General features: G+C 47.7%; 1 protein-coding gene across 3 annotated transcripts in view; it reads right to left on the bottom strand.

Moving 5' to 3' along the window:
* Positions 1 to 22,013, bottom strand: part of Ttc28 (tetratricopeptide repeat domain 28) — a 477,926-nt gene that overhangs the window by 45,959 nt on the left and 409,954 nt on the right. For all 3 annotated transcript variants that reach the window (XM_057763932.1, XM_057763933.1, XM_057763934.1), the window contains one exon: positions 20,633 to 20,798. In XM_057763932.1, the coding sequence (XP_057619915.1) occupies positions 20,633 to 20,798 (166 nt within the window). The remainder of the gene's footprint in view (positions 1 to 20,632; positions 20,799 to 22,013) is intronic.

Raw genomic sequence — 22,013 nt, 5'->3', positions numbered from 1 at the left:
ATTAGCCATCTGTTCCTCACTGTGTAGCCTAGGAAGGCCTGAAACTCTTGGTTCTCCTGTCCTAATTTTCTCAAATGTTGGATGCCAAGCAATTAGCCATGATTATCATGGCTTTGATAAGGCCTGGAATCAGGTCTTATGTGTTTGTCAATGGGGTTTTTCTTTATCAAGACTACGTTAAATATTCTGGGTTAAGGGTCAGTACGATTGCTGCTGTTGTTATTATTGTTATCACTTTTGTGTATGGGTGTTTTGCCCACATGTATATCTGTGTTATACACATTCCTGTTGCATGTAGAGTTCTGAAGATGGCATCAGGTCCCCTGGACTGAAGTTACAGACTGTTGTGATGTGTGGATGCTGAGAACTGAACCCTGGTCCTCTGGAAGGGAAGCCAGTGCTCTTAATCACGGAGCCATCTCTCTAGTCCCAGTTCTCTTATTTTAAAGGTCAGACAGTAGTTCAGGATTGTAGGCCATAGGGCATCTGTCACAGCCATTCATGCTGCTATGCAGGATGCAGAAGGAAATCTTATGCTACCAGAGGAAAGGGCCCCTGCTCTGATGTTTTCTGGAAGACTTTGAAAAAATTGTTGTTTAACTATTTTTTTTCCCGTGCTGGAGACTGAACCCAGGGCTTTTTATACAGCAGCTAAGCACTCTAGTGGTGGTGAGCTATGATCCCAGCCGTGCGGGCTTTTTCTGAAATATTCTACAGAATTCATTAAGAAAATCACCTAGGTCTTAAATGAGCTTACTTGTGATAGGGACTTTAATTTCTGTCTCTGACCCAGGGCCGCTCACACTCTGTTTGATGCAGCACTGGTTTTGGTGGAATCACTCACACTCTGTTTGATGCAGCACTGGTTTTGGTGGGATCACTCACACTCTGTTTGATGCAGCACTGGTTTTGGTGGAATCACTCACACTCTGTTTGATGCAGCACTGGTTTTGGTGCAGCACTGGTTTTGGTGCAGCACTGGTTTTGGTGTAGCACTGGTTTTGGTGCAGCACTGGTTTTGATGCAGCACTGGTTTTGGTGCAGCACTGGTTTTGGTGCAGCACTGGTTTTGGTGCAGCACTGGTTTTGGTGTAGCACTGGTTTTGGTGCAGCACTGGTTTTGGTGCAGCACTGGTTTTGGTGGGATGGAATGTTAAGCACTTCTCTACATTTTATCTTAGTTGCACATTTGGTTCAAAGTTCATAACATTTCTTATCCTTATAAGGCTACAAGATTGACAATGTGACGCTTCTCTCAGCCCCATGGTCTTTAAACATTTTCTCTCTCCTTTTTCTAGTCTTATGATGCTTTCATTGTGAATACCACAGGGAAATCTGATATATATATATATATATATATATATATATATATATATATATATATATATAAACCAACGTTCTGCCACACCCACAGATGAGCACTTTCCTCAGCCATCATCAGAAATGCTTCCTCCTACGAACATAGAGACCCACAGCTGCACAGTGTGTAGATAATGAGAGACTTTGAAGCACTCAGTGCTAAATGGAATGTCTCTTGAGGGTTCAGGGAGCTATGTGGAAGAGGAGAGCAAAAGCTTGCAAGAGCCCGAAGGAATGAAGGGCACCAAGGAAAGAAGCCCTCGGTCAGAATGATCAACGCACATCTGAGCACACAAAGACTAAGGCAGCACGCACAGGTCTAAGCTGGATGGGGTCCTGGAGCTGAGAGGAGGTGGGTGACAGCTTCCACCCCTCACAGAGGAACATTCAGTTTCTCCTCAAAACCGGCTCACTGTGTTGAGCAGTAGATGGAAACACAGAACCAACTCAATGGTATATTTGTAGGCTTTTTGCCTCACGTTGCTTTGCCTGGGCTCTGGTCTTTTGTTTGTATATCATGGTTTCTGATTTTGGGTTTTTATAGGTTATGGGTTTTTTATATGTATTTTTTTTTGTTGCCTGCTTTGTTTTCTAAAGAGAAAGAAAGAAGGTATGGAGTTAGAAGGGTGGGGAGGCTCTGGGAGGAGACAGGGGAGGGAAAACATGATCAAAACATATTTTACGTAAAACATGTTTTCACAGAAAAAAAAAAGAAAAGAAAGACCTAGCCTTTAACCTTCTCCTTATATATTCTTTTTCTGAAGACTTGATCTCCTGGTTGGCATTTACCTTCAGCCAGAAGAGTGGGTGCTGCTGACCTCAGCTTTATTTTGGTTTTGTTCTTTTTTTAAGATTTATTTTAAGATTTATTTATTTTATATGCACTCATATCTGTGTGAGGGTGCCAGACTCCCTGGAACTGGAGTTACAAACAGTTATGAGCTGGCATGTGGGTGCTGGGAATTGAACTCAGGTCCTCTAAAAGAGCAGCCGGTGCTCTTAACCACTGAGACATCTCCAGTCCCCTTGCTTTTGTTCCTGGAGGCTTGACCGGAGCTAATACTCGTCTTCTCCTCTGCTGGAGGTGCCCCCCACCTCACCCCTAATGACAGCAGTGCTGCCTGGTGTAATAAAGGAGACTGGATTCAGGGTCTTGTTTTGAAAATTCAAAAAGGGGAAATGCTGTGGCATAATGCTCTTGTACACTGTAAAGATTTGTCACTCATATTGATTTAATAAAAAGCTGATTGGCCAGTAGCCAGGCAGGAAGTATAGGTGGGCAACCAGACTAGGAGAATTCTGGGAAGAGGAAAGTCAGTCTCTACAGCTTGGCTCACAAACTCAGAGATCCTCCTGCCTCTGCCTCCCAAGTGCTGGGATTAAAGGCATGCACTGCCCAGTTTCTATGGCAACTAGTGTGGCTACTGGGGTTAAAGGTGTGTGTTACCACTGCCTGGTCTGCAAGGCTGACCAGTGAGGCCATTTAACTCTCTGATCTTCAGGCAAGCTTTATTTATTAAAATACAAATGAAATGCCACCACAGTCCAGACCTGCCTCCTCTGCTGCACACAGGATCTTATAGTCGTGTGGCTGTGATGCCCAAGCACTGTGCTTGCTGTTGCTTTTTGTCTTATTGGTTCTTGGGATTTTCTGGCATCTTGGATTCTTTTCTCAGCTGGTGCAGGAGGTCCTGCTGTATTTGTGTTGCTTTCATTGGTTGAATAAAGAAACTGCCTTGGCCTTTTGATAGGGAAGAGCTTAGGTAGGCATGGAAAAAAAGAACTGAATTCTGGGAGGAAGAAGGCAGTGTGGCAGATACCATGAAGCTCCTGCCTAAGACAGACATAGGTTAGAATATTTCCTGGTAAGCCACGACCTCATGGTGCTACACAGATTAATAGAAATGGGTTAGATCAAGATGTGAGAGTTGGCCAAGAAGAGGCTAGATATAATGGGCCAGGCAGTGTTTAAATGAATACAGTTTCTGTGTGATTATTTTGAGTGTAAGCTAGCCGGGTGACCAGGACAAACAAGGGGCCCTGCCCCTTCTACTACACTCAGCTCTGAAGGTTTGTGCTCCATCCACCTGCCTTTCAACCTGCTTGTTCCTGTGTTATTTCTACACACATTAACACCCATTCACTGGACTCCTCACCTCAGAGCTTGTATTCCTAGACACAGAGCTTCATTGTTATTTTTTAAAGTTTCTGGGGATGTGAGGGACATCTGGCTGCGACATCTGTCGCCCCATTGATCAGGGTTGATTCGGCTGATCTGGCTGGCTAGGCTGGTGTCCCCTTCCTCCCTCACTGCTCCATGTGCATCCCTCCCGAAGCTGCACGCTCGGTCGAAGAGGATCTCCCAAATGGAGGAGGACCGGTTGGTCTTCGGTCAAGGGTAACGAGTAGCTGAGCTCACCTACTAGAACCTCCAAACAAGCTCTCAAGGTCCATTTGTAGGAGAACATAGGGTAGTCAAGCTTCCAAGACTCCAGACACATCCAAATGAGGCTCTGCATGTGGCTGTCTGCCTTTCTTTTGTCGTCTCTCCCCCCCCGCCCCCCCAAAAAGTTTCTGATTCTATGATGAAACCTTTAGCATTTTTTGTTTGCTAGTGAATAGATAACTTCTGGGAAACCATGGCCTGTGATTTCCAGCTTCTGAGTCATCTTGGAGATGGTAATATTTGGCTGCCTTTGTTTTTAAAAAAATGAGTTATATTTTCCCAGATCCTTTGTATTGCAAAGACTTTTATAATTGCAGGCATATGGTGTATTATCATATGAATTCTGTAATACTGTTCTAAAAAGTACCCCTTTCTTCCCAAAGCAAGCATTGACCCTGAATGGGCTCCAGTGGGGGTGCTCACTGGGCTTCACTGTGAGGTGTTCCCTTGGAAAGCAGCCCACATTTCAGTCTAGATCATAACCCTTAGCTAAGATTTGACCCTTGTCTTTGGACTCAGCATGGTAGCTCACAGACATACAAGTAGTACCCAGAGCCTAGTGCTGAAGGAAAGATAGAAACTGTTATCCAAGATGTGTGGGGACACTTTGGTTTTTTTTTTTTTTGTTTTTAAAGATTTATTTATTATGTATATAACATTCTGCCTCCATGTATGCTGACACACCAGAAGAGGGCGACAGATCTCATTACAGATGGTTGTGACCCACCATGTGGTTGCTGGGAATTGAACTCACGACCTGTGGAAGAACAGCCAGTCGCTTAACTTCTGAGCCATCTCTCCAGCCCCGTGGGGACACTTTGATATACATGGATACTATAAAATGACTGCCACAATTGATAACATGTATGAATTGGTAACTTGTACATGGTAGCTTTATTCTTACCACCTGTGTGGAAAATGTGGGAACACAGGGACACTTGGGTCTCATTGTCTCAGCAAATGCCCAGTATAAACCACAGTGTCCCCCAGAGCAGTCCCACACTACACCTTGGATCTTCACACCTAACTTATGCACTATGACCAGGCCCTCCCTGCCCAGCTCTGTAGCCACCATTCCATGCTCTACTTCCATGAGTTTAGCTTCTTTAGGTCTCACTTGTGAGCGAGCTCATGCAGTATGACTTTAGAACAGCTCTTTCCCCTTTGAATAGCATGCCCTGTGGAACACTGCAGCCAATAGGCTCAGTAGGAAGAGGGCAAGGTGAGCCTGAGTTCTCTGGCTGGAGAAGCACAGGCTCTTTCCTGAGTGCACAGCTATGCACCTCCTGCAATCAGGCGCAGAAGTTTCCAGGACTACCCTGTCCTGGTCCCCTTAGCAAATGCCTGAGGCCTTCTTCCAAGCTCAGCTCTATCCCTCTGTTTGTCCAGATTTTTCCGTCTATCTTTGTGTATTTCCTTTCTGTGTGCATCACTGAGACAGCCCGTGAGAACTTCCTTCCCAGCGACAGCCATGCAGTTAGTGCGTGGCAAGAGTCAGGCCTGGGCCTGGCCATCCGCTTCTCTCTCTCCTCTGAGGAAACCAAGGCCCATACATCAGTGTGCGCACTGGCTCCCCTCTCTGCAGTGCCAGGACACAGAGATGAAAAGGAGCCAGTGGAGTGTGGGAACAAGCGGCAATCCTAGGGAACTGGCCGCATGTCCTCTGTGATATGGAATACTGAAGATGGACTATTTCAAGAAGGCGAGGTGGGCCAACTTGGTGCCCATCATGTAACAGTCGAGTTCTGTGACATCCTTGTACTCATAACCTCTGACCTGTGAGCACAAAGATGGCGATTCTCTGCCTCCCTTTGGTTCCTTGTGGTCCAGCACAGCATTTGACCAACAGGGATGGCTGGTCACCCCACTAGCTGCCCCTCGCTGACATTTATCTCCTCTCTGTTGCCTGCTTGGATGCTAGTCTTCTTGTTTCTAGGACCAAATGTCTGATACAAGAAACTTAATTAAGAGAGGGAGAATTTCTTCTGGTATAGTCCATCATGGTGGGACCCATGGTGACAGGTGCATGAGGTCACCAGTCATGTGGCATCTGCTGTCAGGAAACAGGGTGGACACGAAGTGGGGCCAGACTGCCAAACCTCAAGGCTCACTTTCCAGTTATGCACTTCCTCCAATGAGACTCAATCTCCTAGAAGTTTCCACCCCCTTCTGAAACAGTGACACCAGTTTGGGGACCGGTGTCCAAACACATGAGCCTGTGGGGCACAGATCTCCTGTTCCAGCCTCATGTAGCTTCAGGTTTACTCTCACTTAGTGTTCCAGGGGTCATGGCAGCTCTGATTCCATCTCTGTCAATACTGCTGCCAGCCCCAGGCCACACTCGAGATTTGGTCTGGGGTCTACCCCGACCTCAGAGCCAGGGACCCTGTCTTGCTCAAGGCCCCACACATTTTGTTCTCCCTCTCTCCTACCGCCCACAAGGGCAATGACTTAAAGTCTGCGCTGCTGGAAAATGGCTACAGTCTTTCAAACATCCACAAGCCCGTTGCAAGGTTGAGCAAAATCGTCAAGATAATTGTGCAGGGCAGCCCAGGGAGCAGTGTGTCAGACCCACAGGTCCCGTCCGTGTCTGAAAGGGAGCAGCTGGTGCTGAAAGGGTGCTGGGGCTTCACAGGAAATATTTTTGTTTCAAGAAGTATCTAGGGCATACATTTGCATTTTGAAAGTAATTCTTCAAACTAAAAAACTTTCATTTCTCCTTGAGAAGTCATTTTCCCATTCTCAGAGTTACTGTCCTGAGACACTTTAACTGATGTGTCTGACTGCTTAGCAACAGGACATTTCTCTATTTCCCATCTTGCACAATTTTTCCTTTCTTCCACGGTACTCCTAAGGTCAGTGAGACAGAAGAATATATATCTATTAGGCCAAACAGAAGTTTCAGAAAAGAAAAACAAAAGTCGCCAGTTTCCAGAAGATGCAGCATTTGGGAGGATGGTGATGGAGGCTTTATACTTGGTTTTCTTTTAACTTCAACAGCATGTGAGCATGTGGCTCCCTCCCCCTAGACAACCTACCAGCACCTGACTTTGAGGGCCTTTCTCAAAGCCACATTTGATTTCCAGGTTCATGGTTCAGGTAGCTGGGGGGGCCCTAGGCAACTTACTAGATCATGCTGAGCCTCAGCTGGATGCTCTGGGGGCAAGAGCGCACCACCTTAGGGTGCAGCCACACTAAGCATGTTCGGGACCTGAGTCTAGAGAAAAGGAGGCTTCATAGGGGCCATTTATCTCTTCTTTAGTCGGAAAGAAGAAAAGGTAGGTCTCAATGGGGAAGAAAAAGCCCAACAGGAGCATTGACTGGCCACAGCAGGCATCACCCAGCCAGCAACTTCTGAATGGTGGGTTACTGTGGCCACTCACTGCATAGTGAGATCAGTGTTGAGCGTCATTACCTCAGGCCAAGCGAGGGGACTGGCCCATGCAGCTTTCCCTCTGTGTGACACTCTTCAAACGAGAATTCTATGTCTTTTAAAGGTGGCCACTCTCATCCAATACCACTATAGTCTAAAGTCCCCATTCAGTGTAAAACATTTTATCTTTAGGGCTTAAAACTCAACATTGAACCAAAGCAAGAGGAAACAGGCAGGAAGAAAAATACAAAAATATGAAAAACAATGCACAGTAGCCATGCTGGTTTGATCTCAGCACTCTGAGCAAACACATCACCCCTTGCTCTTTTTCAGCTTGCTCCACCTGTAGCCCCTTTGGAAATGGTGATTTTTCTTATCTCTAGCCAGGCCCATTTAAGCAAGGCTTAGAACCTTTCTGGTCTCAGCATTAACTTTTAAGAAAAGATGGCTTCTAGTGGATCAGGGTCACCTGGTTTTTCCACTTCAGCCCCATGGAGGAAGGTGGTCTTCAACCTTGAGAGGAGAATCAGCAGCGAGGGCAGCAGGTTCAGCCTCCTCAGCCTAGACCAGAGTTTATTTCAGCATGCAGTGCTGCCATCTGCCAGGCACCAGGGACAGGCTATGTCAGCCTGCATCTGGTTTGTGTAGAGGCATCGCTGTTGCTTGGTCTACTTGTGAGGGAAGAGGTGAGGGTGCAGAGGCCAGCACAAGCCAGAGCCCCTGGTGCTGGGCCTGACAGTGCTGGTGTGGGACAGCAGAAGAGGGAGGGCTGCGCTCTTTTCTCAAAACAGACCCCTCTCCTTAGGGCTGCCGGGAAAGGAAGTCCGACCTCACAGCGCCTCTAAGTTAGCAGGAATACACAAAAATTAAGAAAAAGACGAGCAAAATTTCACAAGGTGACAGCCACTCAATCAGTTCTACCTGACACTGTTTATCACTGCAAACTGTCACTGTGTCTGGGCTCATCTGTCAGAAGCAGAAAGGGCTTCTCACCGTCCTAACGTGTGGTGGGCATCAGAGGGCTTCCCATACCCACGTGGCACTCAGAGTGGCTGTTCACTCAAGTCCCATCACTGCTTGTCTGTTCTGGCTCTGCCCACCTCAGTGCGCGTCCAGGAGATTGCTGTGTGCTTTCATGGTGTTCACAAGGGCACAAGCATGTAGGAAGAGGCCGGAGAAACACATGACGTAGCTGTGAAGGATGTGCCACCACTCTATGTCGTGCTCTATGCACTAACGCCATGCTAACCTAACCTGTGCATTCAGGAGCAGCTGTGGGTCTCAGTCCCAGTCTTCATCGGGTGGTTCTTTCTCCCTCATTTGTCTATTTGCTCAGTATCTCTTCAGGGCCTTCCTGCCACCTGTATTTTTGACTTCTAGCTCCATGTGCTATGTAACTTCTGAACCTAGCTGGGATGGAGGGGAAGTGCAGGGATGGGTTAGACCCCTGTAGGCATCCTCTGCTTCAGCAAGCTTAACCCACATGTGTGAGCATTCCTGCCTTCATCACATGCAAAAGACTTCTAGAAAAGACCATGCCATGTATGATGGGTTATAGGGAATCCCACGCTAGCAGCAGAAGAAATCAAACAGCAAACTCAAGCCCCCTGGAATACCTTACCCTCTGCCTGCATGGCTGCTGCAGTCAGTGGCTCACAAAGCCTCTCAAGCATTCACTTTCTTCTCAGGTTTTCTGAAAACTCGGATTTGAGAACCAGGAACCTAAGAAGTTTCCGGTATGTTCCACCCATTCCTGCAGTTGGATTTCTTTGGGGCTCTGGTTCCTAGTATATGGTATCTCCTTTGAGAAGATCTTCTGATAGGGCTGATCCTGGGCAGGTCAGCTCCTAGATGTGGCCACAAGCCAGTTCCCACAGACATTGTGCAAGCAATACCCCCACCCCACATTCCTGGGAGCTCCTTTTTGATTTTTGTTTATGTTGTCTGACACAGGGCTTCACATAGCCAAGACTGGCCTTGAATTCCTGATGTTTCTGGTTTAGTCTCCAAGTGTTTGGATTGTAAGCACGTTCCACCACACCTGGCCTTGGCGCTTATAAGAAAGGGGTCTCGCTGGGCGTTGGTGGCGCACGCCTTTAATCCCAGCACTCGGGAGGCAGAGGCAGGCGAATCTCTGTGAGTTCAAATCCAGCCTGGTCTACAAGAGCTAGTTCCAGGACAGGTTCCAAAACCACAGAGAAACCCTGTCTCAAAAAACCAAAAAAAAAAAAAAAAAAAAAAAAAAAAAAAAAAAAAAAGAAAGGGGTCTCATAAGGTAGACTGAGGCTGTGATCCCCACAACAGCCTCTTCCTCCCTGCAGGCACCAGGGAAGATCCGCCTACACTGCCCCTTCTCCCCTTGGCCTTTGGAGCCTAGTTCACAGTTCTGCTGAAGTTCTTCTGTTATGTTCACTCTGATTAGACAAAGAGAACATGGCCTTGTTCAGCCTTACACAACAACCCCACGTGATGGCAACTCCTATGCCCATCTCATACCACACACTGAGTGCTGAGCTGCTGCCTCAGCCCCGGCACAAGTCACATGCTCATAGAACATTTCCAAAGCAGCATGATCAGAGTACAAATGCAGATTCTGTTTCACTACACAATATAAATGCCAAAAGGTACAGACCTATGTCTTCCCAATGGCGCTCCGACAACGAAACACTCTTCTCATAAAGTGACCTTTACCAGTGCAGATTGACTGGGGTGCTATGGTTACCCTTGGGCAGTTGTGCCCACAATATCTGTGAGAAAATCTCAAGAGGAAACTGATCCTGGCTCACAGCTTCCAGAGGTTGAGTCTGTGACTGCTTTCCCATACACCCGGGACACACAGTCGGAGAAAGCTTCTTCAACTCGAGAAGAAGAAGTGAAGGGTAAGGGGGACCTAGTCACCACCTACAACCTTCAAGGTTTCCAAAAGTGACTCCCACCTTCCAAAGTTTCATGAAACAGTACCACTAGCTTGGGGCCAGGCATTCATCACACGAGCCTGTTGGGGGGCAGCGCATAGTCAATCCACAAGGACAGTAACAAAACACCAGTGACAGATCTCTATAGAGATAGGCTGAAACCCCTAAAGACCCATAACTTCGATGGGGCTTATGACCTAGCAAGGACACAGTAGCTGCTGAACAGGCACTAGCTAGCAGTCATGTGACCTGGCCTGTCAGCTCATCAGCAAGTCTCACCTTTAATCTGAATATGGGTGATGACACTAATCTGGCAATTTCCCTCATTCCTTGCTTTATTTAGTAAATTTTAAATACTATAATAAGCAACCCTTGACATACAACTTCTAGGCTCTTGGAAACAGTATGCACCATTATTCCCTCTTGCTGAGCCCATCTCCTGCCTGTCCAGCCTTAAAGTAAGGACCTGGGCTAACTTCAGAATCCTCACTCCTTGGCTGTACTTTCTATACAGGGTCTTGGTATCTGCATTGCAAAAGGATGCAGGTGACTTGGGGATACTTCATTTTCATCTCTTTTGGAAGATGTCTGTTGTTCTGCTTTGGGTTCCTCACCAACAGCATTTCCCATACTTGGGATACTGTTTATAGATCTGCTCTGTAGCCTTTGCTCATGTGATCACACCTAGGACATGCCTTCTAATCAGCATCTGTCCTCCTAGAGCCCAAGGACTTAACAATGAACCCACATCGCCTCCCATCCTTGGTATCATCATCTCTGTTGATGCCCATCTTCATTCTAGCAGTGTTAAGTCATAGCTCAGTTGGTGCTCGAGATAAAATGCACTGGATGATAAAAGAACTTACACTGCGGGAGCGTGTAAACTGGCCTTCCCCTGTAATCTGATAACTGCGCTAAGTGTCATCATTGAACCTTCACCCAGCAAATGAGAGATCTGCAGTGAAGCACTGGGCTGAGCTACCTGATGCTAGTCCAAGAGAGGGAGGAGCAAGAATATGAGCAGAGGGGTCAGGACCATGATGGGGAGATCCACAGAAGCAGCTGGCCTGAATTAGTGAGCTCCCTGACTCTGGACTGAAAGCAGGGAACGTGCATAGGACCAAACTAAGATCACTGAATGTGGGGGACAGATGTGAGGCTTGGGCAGTCTGCAGGGCCACTGGCAGTGGGACCAGGATTTATCCCTAGTGCTTGAACTAGCATCTCTTTGGAGGGATACATTGCTCAGCCTAGATATAAGGGGGAGGGCCTTGGTCTTGCCTCAAAATGAGTGTTGGAGGTTGTTGACTCACCATGGGAAGCCTTACCCTTTCTCAAGAGGGGATAGGGGATAGGGCGGGGTGGGAGGAGGGGAGGGAGTGGGAACAGGGTTAGCTATGTAAACTGAGAAAAGATTGTATTAAAAAATTCTTAATTAAAAAGGGAGAAAAATATGAAAAAAGAAAGAAAGAAAGAAAGAAAGAAAGAAAGAAAGAAAGAAGAAAAGGAAGAGGAAGAAGAAGAAAAAGCAAACTGTTGTTGGAGCAGTGGGCTGTGTCCCACCACCCGGTTAGCTTTACACCCAAAATAATTACACGGAAACTATATTCTTTTAAACACTGCCTGGCCCATTAGTTCTAGCCTCTTACTGGCTAATTCTCACATCTTGATTAACCCATTTCTAATAATCTGTGTAGCACCACGAGGTGGTGGCTTACCAGGAAAGATTCAGCATGTCTGACCTGGTGGCTGACTCCATCGCATCTGCCCTCACTTCCCTTCTTCCCAGCACTCTGTCTACTCCACCCACCTATGTTCTGACCTATCAGGCCAAGCAGTTTCTTTATTAACCAATGAAAGTAACACATAGACATTTGACCCTCCTCCATCAGCAAACCATGAAACGGTTGCCTCCCAAGGCCCACTGTTTATTTACAGTGGAAGAACACATCCCTCTTAGCAGGGCCGTCTACACTTGCAGTTTAGTCACAGCCTATGGGAGCTAGGATAGTAGCTTCCACCCAGCTACTGTTCTCGTCAGAGTCCCCAGATTGCCACAGCTCTGTTCCAGGTTGTACGCAAGCAAGCCTGGCTACATTTCAGAGTTATAGTGAGGTGTCTGGAAGTCTGGGTGTCTCCGTCCAGGGAAGCTCGGCCTGCAGTTTCCACCTCACCTCTCTCTTCTGATCTGTGGTAGAAGTTCTTAGCAAGCTGCTCTTTTAGTTTAAAACCCACATTAGGAATCTTCTGTCCAGCACCAAAGTGCCATTAAGGAGGACAGAGGTGGGTGCCAGGGCTGGCCAGGCAGAACTACACCAAGGCATACAGATGCAGTTTCCAAGGGCCACCACGAGAAAGAAAATAAAAACATGAAACTATGCCAGCATGGACAGGCGGGCACACAATATTTCCTGCTGACCTCTCTGTGGGTCAGGCTCCACTCAGTGAAGAGAAGGAAAGAGTCCAAGCTCCTGAGCATCACCATCCTCCAGGGAGATGCACACATGCCATCTATACAGCAGTCAGTTTGCTTGTATTACTATTGGGCACCACGGGGGTCTGAGTGCTGCTGTGGACTCCACAGACCTGCTCAGTCTGGTGAAAGCCATGGGAATGTTGATTCTGGAGGCTGCTGGACCATCGCAGGGTAGAAGCAAGGCTGAGTAGACAGGACGGCATCTGCCTCACTTTGTCGGTCCTGATGGGAGGATACCCGAGCAGAGCTTCAGAAAGCCTCACTGGAGAAGGTGGAGATTGTATGCCCAGCATGACTGGGGCATCAAGGTGGAGAATGATGCCATGCCAGGGCAGAAAAGCTGCCCAAGTGGCGGGCTGGACCCCACTATACAGTGGTGGGAAGGCAGATGGGAACCCAGAGCCCATCAGAACCCTGGCAGCAATTAGCTGTGTGGGAGAGCACGGAAACTGTGACAGATACAGCCCTGAAAGGCTACCCTGGCAGGAGGATGGCAAAAGCACACAGGAGAGGGACATGACAGGGAGTCAGGAGGTGGCCAGGCTGGCAGGGACGACAATGGTGTGACTTACTGAGCGTGCTTTCACCGAAGGCTATGCAGATATACCACACAGGCTCACGACCCCAGCTAGCACTGCAGCAGCACTGTGGGGTGACTCTGGCGTAACTTAGGCGCAAATGCGCCCATTTCCTCTCTGCCCTGCCCCCATCTAGCCTGATGCCCTATTCCACTTGGGGTTCAAGTTTCAGCTTAATGGTCTGGCTGCTTTATCTGTGTCACCTACATAGGTCAGATGGCATTTGTCCCTGTGCCTGACTATTTCATTGGCAGAATGTGGTACATGATAGGATTTCTTTCTTTTTACTCCCTCTCATTATTATTATTATTACTATTATTATTATTTGGGGTTTTTTTCAAAACAGGATTTCTCTGTGTAACAGTCCTAAGCTGTCTTGGAACTAGCTCTTGTAGACCAGGCTGGTCTCGAACTCACAGAGGTCTGCCTGCTTCTGCCTAAGTAAGTGCTGGGACTAACGGTGTGCACCGCCATCGCCTGGCTGATTTAATTTTTAAGGGTGGATAATATTCCACTGAATGCACATACCACATTTTCTTACATATTCTCCCCTAGAAGGACACTTTGGTGCCTTCCACCTTTTGGGTATTGTGAATAGTGCCACAGTGAACATGGTGTGCAACTATTTCTTTCAGTTTGTGTTTTCAATTCTTATGATTTAATACCTAGCAGGGGGGTTGTTGTTTCCATATGTTAGTGATATGTTTTAGTCTTCTGGGGAACCCCTGTACTGTTCACCTTAGGGCCTCACTCTCCAATAAACAGCACTTATGGTCTCTAGCTTCCCATCCCAGTCCTCGTCATTTGGTACTTTTTGTTTGCAGTGTGAAGATGGCCTCTCACAGACATTTGATTTATGTCACTCTAGCAATGCAAGACATCTTTTAACGTGTTTGCTGGCTGGCTGTGTATCTCTCGGGAGAAATGTGATTCCCACTTCTGCCCATTTTACACTGGGCTGTAGCTTTTCGGTTTATTCTGAATCTGCTGCCCTTTCCCCTGCAGCCATTCCGTGTGTTACACTCGGATTTTCAAGTCCTATGTGTCCTCTCTAGATGTGTCCTTCCTTCCTTCATTTTCTTCTAATTTTTATGACTTTGGGTCTTACATCAAGTCTCTAAGTATCTGGACTGAGCCTGTATAACTGCATTCTGTGAGTGATACTTGGGGTTCCATGGTTTTCCATTTACTTTAATTCCTTTCGACAATGTTTGCCGTGCTCAATATGCAGACCTTTCCTCGGTTCCGTTCAGTCCAGTTGCTCTAACGTGACACAGAAGCAGCTCTCTGGGTTGAGCTCAGAACTCTGAGACCTGCTTGAATCTGTGTAATGTCCACGTTACCTGAGACTTTAGGGGGCCCAAGCTTTCATGTTTCACTTCCTCCTTTCGTTTCCTCCCAGGCCTGACTGTCCTGATGAGATTGCCTGTTCTGGGTGACAGTGGCAGGAGGCGGTGTATTCTTCCTGCTGACTCTAGCAAGGGCACTAAGGGTGATGCCCGCTAAGGACATCACACATGGACGTGGCAATGTCGAGGGCCCGCTGTGTTCTTCTTCTTTCATACTTTTATCACTGAAGGGTGTCATAAAGTGTCTTTTCCACTTTAATTGGGCTGAGAGTCTGTCTCTGCCCTCCTGTTCATGTGCACTATATAAATGTTCAGGTTCTGAATCTTCCAGCCTTCTATAAATCGGCCCCATTTGGTTAGAACAAGGCATCCTTTCCATGAATGTTGGTGGGTTCTGGTGTTTTCTGAGGCATCTGTGTGCTGTGGAATAATCCTTCTGTTGTGCAGTGTGAAAAGATGTCACTATGGTTGGTTTAATAAACAAACTGCTGGGAAATAGCTGAACAGGACAAAGTTAGGCAGGGAAGCCAAACTGAGAACGATGGGAGGTGGAAGGGTGGAGTCAGAAGAGTTGCTAGCTAGATGGAGAACAAGTGAGACACACAAAATAGGATAGAAGTGAAAACCAAGAACCTGGGGGCAGCACATAGATTAATATTCTGGTTTAGTTTTAAGAGCTAGCTAGTAATAAGCCTGAGCTATTGGCTGAGCATTTATCATTCATATCCAGCCTCTGAGTGGTTATTTGGGAGCAGGCGGTCAGGACAGGAAAACGCCACCTACATGTATAGCCACAGTAAGGACACTGGTTTCCTCATGGCATCGTGCAGTTCTGGTGTCAGGATAAGTCTACCATAAAATGTATTTGAACTGACTCTTCCCTTGCAGTTGCATGGGTGCCTTTGAGGAGGGTCGCTCTTTGCTCCTCTGTATGAGGTGGCAGTGGTCTACAATGAAATCCTCTTGAAAGACTCTAAATGCATTTGTAAGCCCCCTCAACCCTAAGACATACACACACACATGCTGGACTGCTTATCTGTTTGTGTCCTTGTGAATAACCACATGCTGGACGGCTCATCCTCCCGTGTCCTTGTGAATAATCTTCAAACGTAACTCCATTTTGGGAATTGAGGCAAATACAACCCACAGATGTTGACTCAGTTCCTGATGTATTGATTTAGTCACTGAACCAAAGGTCAGGATGGACCACAGATGCTCTCCCTTATCACCAGACCATGCAACTATTCTCCTGCCCTGGAATAGACCAATCATTGCTAGTAACCCTTTGAATAAGCCAATCCAATAAGTTGGAAAACAACCTACAGGTCCCCCCCCCACTTGTCTCTGTGGCTTTTTGCTTTAAAAGATGGGCTGTAACAGCTGTGGATGTCCTTCATATCCTGAACCTGAAGGACCCTGTCATGACAGAATAAAACTCCTCTTGCTTTTGCATCAATTTGTTGTTATGTGAGTGGTGTCTGGAGCAACTCTTCCCTGATGTTTGGGCATCTAGTCCAACACTCTGACCTTGGTCTTGCCCGTGCTGGAAGAGCTAGGCACCAGTTCAATCTTGTAACTACTTACAGATCTACCCAGATGTTTTATTTTTACAATTCCATGGCAGCCTGTGCAAAATTGAGTTTTATAGAGAGAACACACATTTATTTATGGATTAGAAAGCAGGAAGGGAATAATAAGAGGTGGTGATTATTTTTGTCTTCAGCCAACTGCTTTGTGACAGAAGAACGGAGATAAAGCCCGAGATAGACTGGGAACACTGCAGGCTCGAACTCTGGATCCAGAGAAGGCAGCCTGTTCTGTCTCTGCCATGCTAGACAGGGCATGGCCCCCACCATGTTGAAATCAGAGCAGCTGTGGCTGTCTGCAGACAGCCTTCACAAGAACCCTCCCTCCTGAGGGAAGGGGGTGTCATCTGAGCCTCTGAGATTCCTCCACCACCCGTACTGGCCCCCAGTGCATGTGGTCTGGGATGCTAGTGTATACAGGAAGTGGGAGGTTGGCTAGAGCGAGACACAGGGATGCAGCTTTCAGGAGGTGTCACCCATGCTGGGATGGATCCGGGGTGATGTGGCTGTCAGAGTCAGTGACAGACTCGCTGGTTCCCAGATACACTTGCATGTTCTGTTGTACGCTGTCAGCATGAAGAGATAGGTCAACATGGCACAGGAAGTCAGCACAGCACGCCCAGTTTGCGTGAGAGATGGAGGAGCTGAGGGGAAGTGGTGGAGGTGGGGGCAGGGGGCAGTGTGGGACAGAGAGGAGGGCCTGGCAGCTGAGGCATGCAATTGTCGGATAGGGCAAAAATGGAAACTAAAAGCACACCATCTTCTAGGACCAGGTACGGTCATGGGCTCCCAAACCGTGTCTAATTCTTTGCACAGTAAGATTACAGGAAGGTCTCTATATTTTCTTTTGGATGGTGGAGGTTTTCTGTGGTTATTTGTTTCTAACTTAAAAAAAATAGCATATGGCCACTGTAAAAAACACATAAACATGCACAGCAACCCTAAAATGATGAAAAGAGTAATGAACACAGCAAACATCCCTAATCCCACCATCTTATGTGTGTATTGCATACACACATTCATTATACACTTCATACATTATATTATATAATAATATAATTCTGTACTCAACTTCCTGTCTAGCATTCTATCCTCCAGCTGTACAGCTTTATAAATTAGGACAGATTTTGCAGGAAAAAAACTGCATGCTTCAAACCTTCTTACTGTCTTCATGAAACTGCAGGGAAAATCCTCCCAGGACTCTCTGCAGGACTCTGCCGTACCACACACACTGTTAACAGGATCGCTCCAGGCCTGCAGAAGCCTGAGGTGGGATCTCAGCTACTGAGGGCAGCCCGGCAGAGTGACCACTAAGCGAGGAGCCCCGGCCTGTGGGAGATGCTAAGGGTTCCAGGGCTCACTGACACAAGAACAAAGGAACTGCCAACTCCTCCCTAGTCCCTGCCTCTAATGGAGGCTGAGTTTAAACTCCAAAGACATTCTTTAGTTGAAAAGGCACACTGTATTGTATACATAATAAATAAATTCTTGCCGGGCAGTGGTGGCGCACGCCTTTAATCCCAGCACTCGGGAGGCAGAGGCAGGCGGATCTCTGTGAGTTTGAGACCAGCCTGGTCTACAAGAGCTAGTTCCAGGACAGGCTCCAAAACCACAGAGAAACCCTGTCTCGAAAAACCAAAAAAAAAAAGAAAAGAAAATGTAGAGAAAGCAGAAAGGTTCGGCCTTTAGCCTTACACAATGTCCCTCAGGCAAGGTGGGGCTCAGTGGGGAGACACCGTGTCTGTGAAGGTCAAAGGTGGGTCTTTGTGGGTGTGCTTTATCCAGGCCCCACAACCCAGATGAAGTGACATGGATTTTTCACATGGGCTAAAAGCTTCACTGATGTCTGGTTTGACTTGAGATGACCTGGGTGTGGCCACCTGGTCACTGTAAAGAAAAGGGCACACTGAACGGTTCCTTCCCATGCTTGTGTAAAGGGTTCAAGCAGCAGTTGCTCAGCCAGGTACCTCTGCGCATTTACTTTAAGTTCCAGACTGTGGCCTTAGTTTGAAACCTAGACTGACATTCCGAATTTGCCCAAGAAAGGTTTTCCCTCTGGACGGAACTTCCTCAGCTCCAGAGGCTGTCCAAGACAGAGCACTGCCACTCTGGACAGTTCCTATGCAAGAGACCAGTTTAATCATCACAAAGACTGACAAGAATTCCAGGACCTGAGGAAGAGGAGGGTGGCCTGAGGGTCTCCAAAGTCATCACGTGTTCAGGATAAATGACTTCAGAAGCATAGTTCTTACTAGGGTCCTCTGGAGCTCCCAGTGCACACCACTCCCTGCTCACACATTCTTGCTGCACCTATATTTTCATTTGTACACTCTGGGATTTTAGTCTTTATCACCTGTTACTGACCACAGTGTATGTTGGTCAGTGGGCTGCCTGCCCTGGTCATCACTACCCCAGCAGCCGGCCACGGTGTATGCTGGTCAGTAGGCTGCCTGCCCTGGTCATCACTACCCCAGCAGCCGGCCATGGTGTATGCTGGTCAGTGGGCTGCCTGCCCTGGTCATCACTACCCCAGCATCTGACCACAGTGTATGCTGGTCAGCAGGCTGCCTGCCCTGGTCATCACTACCCCAGCAGCTGGCATACAGCAGAAGACTTGTACAGCAGCCGCCCCAGTCCTGAGGTGGGGAATGAAGATAAGAGCACACTGGCCTCACGTCCACTGTGGGAAGAGCCTTGGGATGAACTCCAGTCTCTGAGTCCTTAGACACTGTCAGAGGCAGGCAGTGCCTGGTTTGCCATGCCCGCTCTCCCTCCTGTATTTCCTCTGTGGGCCAGCTCTTCCCTTTCCTTCTCACGTCAAGAATAAAACTCCTGGGCCAGGGAGTGACCTGGTCACCCTGACACACACATGCTTGCTGTCTGCAGATGCAGCTTTGCCCCCTTTGGCCTGACTGGGCTTCCAGGCATTTATGATTTAAATCTCAGAAGGCATCCATACTTCTATATCTTTGTGGTTCACTACAGTATCACCCTCTGTGACCACCACAGCGTGGCCCAAGGCCAAGCCAGGCCAGCCTGGGATGCACAGCAGCCACAGTGTGCATATGGGCGATGCCTGTTCATCCTTCATAAAAAACAGAAGCTAGAAAATGACATTTTATATGATTTGGCTCTTTTATCAAAATATGATATTAATTTTGATAATGAAGAATAGAACAGGCCTGGCCTGGAAGTCTATCTGGGTGAGAGCTAGATTGTCTTGACCCTGGTTCTGACACCAGCGTGAGCAAGTCCCACTCCACTTATGTCATTGATTCCAGTTGGACAGGAATCTGAACCAGGCGGCCATTCCATCCCCTTATAACCTTGATGCTACACCGCCCAGTGTTTATTCTGTTCCTCATGTAAGAGTCCTTTTATAAGTATATAGCACCCCAAGAAGCACCCACACTTGGAGCCAGGCAAAGTGTCCACGGGAGCACAGAGACACCCTGGGCTCCGTAGTTCCAGGCTATTTAGGACAAAAGTAGAGGTTCTGCCCAGACCCCACTCTGCCTGCTATGGACGAGTCCTAGCCACTGGCACTCCGGACAGCTGGTGCTGTGGAGTCCTGTCCTCTGGGTATATATGATCAGTACTGTGATGACCCACTAGACTGTCAAAAGATGAGGCCTACTGGGGCTCCCTCATGGAAAGAAGGCCAGCGGCCCGCTCCTAAAACTCCAGCCATTGCTGCTGCACATGATCTTGAGAGGCGCTAGCACCTTGACACCGTGTCTCCCATCGCTCTCCCGGGATAGAAGAGGCACATGACCATAGGGTTTCCATGCCCATCTGTATAGGAAGCAGGAGGGAGCTAAAGTGGGATGTCTTGGTGATACAGGTGTTTGAGGGTCAGTCGCGTACCCCTTACCCATGCTCTGTAAGGCGGCCCCCTAAACTCCCTCAATTATCAGTTTAAACTTGTGGGGAATACAACTGTTGCTGGTGTCCAAACTGAACTGGGTAGATGTTTTCATGAGAAATGAAACATTTGGCTACCATTGCCCAAGGACTTGGGTACTTAGAAATATACTTTGGCAGTTCCTTTTGAAGGAAGTGCTCGGAGGAAACCATTTTCCACATAGAAGAGATCCGGCATCATCGTAGTGAAACACTATCAGAAGCACACTCCCTCGCACCATTCGTACAAAGCCTGATATCTGGGAGGCCAACTCTCTCTACTTCAGCCCTCCCACATTCAGATCTCACAGATTCTGTCAATCAGCTCCAGCACAAACTCAGTATCCTGTTTATAGACAGATACAGTCTCTGTTTAAGTTAGGGGTCATGTTACCTTCACAGCCATGGTTACAGTCAGTGCCACAGCCTGCTCAAGGAACCCACATCTCAGAAGAGGTCCTTTCCCAGCTCAGGATTTTAATCAAAGAGCCCCCTCCAGGGACACGTGTGCTGGACTGTTGCTGCAGTGGCTGCACTGAGACCAACAGAGCATGTGATTCCCACAAGTGTCTTCTACTGGTTGACCCCAAATTCCTAGAAAAACCCACCTGGGCTGGAACAAATATGAACGAGGCACACCCTCCTACCTGGAGTAGTAAGACTCTACCCCCAGGGCCTCCCGGACGCTGGCAATGTGCTGCTCCAGGGCAGAACTGGTTGCTATGGGCAGAGTTGCACTGCTGCTGGCTTGGAAATCACTGGAACCTTCCACTGAGTTATCACCCAGGTAATGCTCGTGAAACTTCAGGATTCCTGCAACAATGTAAGCATTGCAATGTCATGGATGGTTGGGTAGCAGGAGATCGAAGGAAGGTAGGAGCGGGGAACTTAGGTGCTGTGTGACTTCTTTGCCAAGCATGCTGAGATCCTGAGGTTTCGGGTTTTCTAAACTGGAGCAGTGCTCACTCACAGTCCATGCTATGAAGACACAGGCCTGCTTCTCATGACACATGCAAAAGCCCTGAGGTCGGATTCCTTCCTATGCACTTTCAGAATAGCGCTCTGGGGACTCCTGCTTCGTGATCGTGTGCAAGTGTCCAGATCAAGCCGCAGCAGAGACTGAAATCCTGAACAAATTCACACTAGTCAAGAGGAAGTGGCACAAAAGATGTTTTGTTTCACAAAAGCGAACCATGATGAGCAGATAGCCATTTAAAAATAAAACCAACTGGTCAGTGGCCACTGGTGGTTTCAGGGAGGGAAAAGATGGGTCTGTGAAACAGAGGCAGTCCACCATGACTTCCTGGCAATCAGCATAAACTGTGTCCTCATATGGTAGTGAGGTACGCTGGTCCTCCGATTGGACTAGAGCCCTGGCAAAAGTTCCAGTCTCATTAACAGCGCAGAGAACGAAAGGGGACACAATAGGTACCTCATTACACATGGCTCATTGTCACACGGATCTGGCATGCCACCTGGCAAACAGTCTTTGCAGACAAGGCTCTTAATATCTGCCAACCATCACACTCCGTGCACACGAGTGTGAGCCCCACTTGGAGGCAGGGGTGCAGATGTCTGTCATTCATTAGGCCACCAGAAAAATCACCACTTAAAACATAGCATTACAAGGTTCAGGTGGGGCTGGAGAGGTGGCTCAGAGGTGAAGAGCATTGACTGCTCTTCTAGAGGTCCTGAGTTTAATTTCCAGCAACCACATGGTGACTGACAACCACCTGTAATGAGATCTGGTGCCCTCTTCTGGTCTGCAGGGATACAGGCAGGCAGAATACCATATACATAATAAAGAAAGCAATCTTAAATAAAGGCTAGGGATAAGAGTAAGGATGCTATTTGTGGAAAGCCCAGGAGGATGTGGCTGGGAGGGAGAGATGGTCATGCCGACGCAGAGCAGGCCCAAGTGCTTAGAAGCCATAGCTCTGACATTGTTACCCTGGCACCATTATTGCCCCAACACCATTGCCTTTACTACAGATGGAGAGAGAAGCTTGTCACTTCTCCCTGGCAGCT

This window comes from Chionomys nivalis, chromosome 3 (genome assembly GCF_950005125.1).
Source record: "Chionomys nivalis chromosome 3, mChiNiv1.1, whole genome shotgun sequence".
Taxonomy (NCBI): domain Eukaryota; kingdom Metazoa; phylum Chordata; class Mammalia; order Rodentia; family Cricetidae; genus Chionomys; species Chionomys nivalis.
The sequence above is the reverse complement of the archived record's forward strand: the minus strand, read 5'-3'. Positions and strand labels throughout refer to the sequence as shown.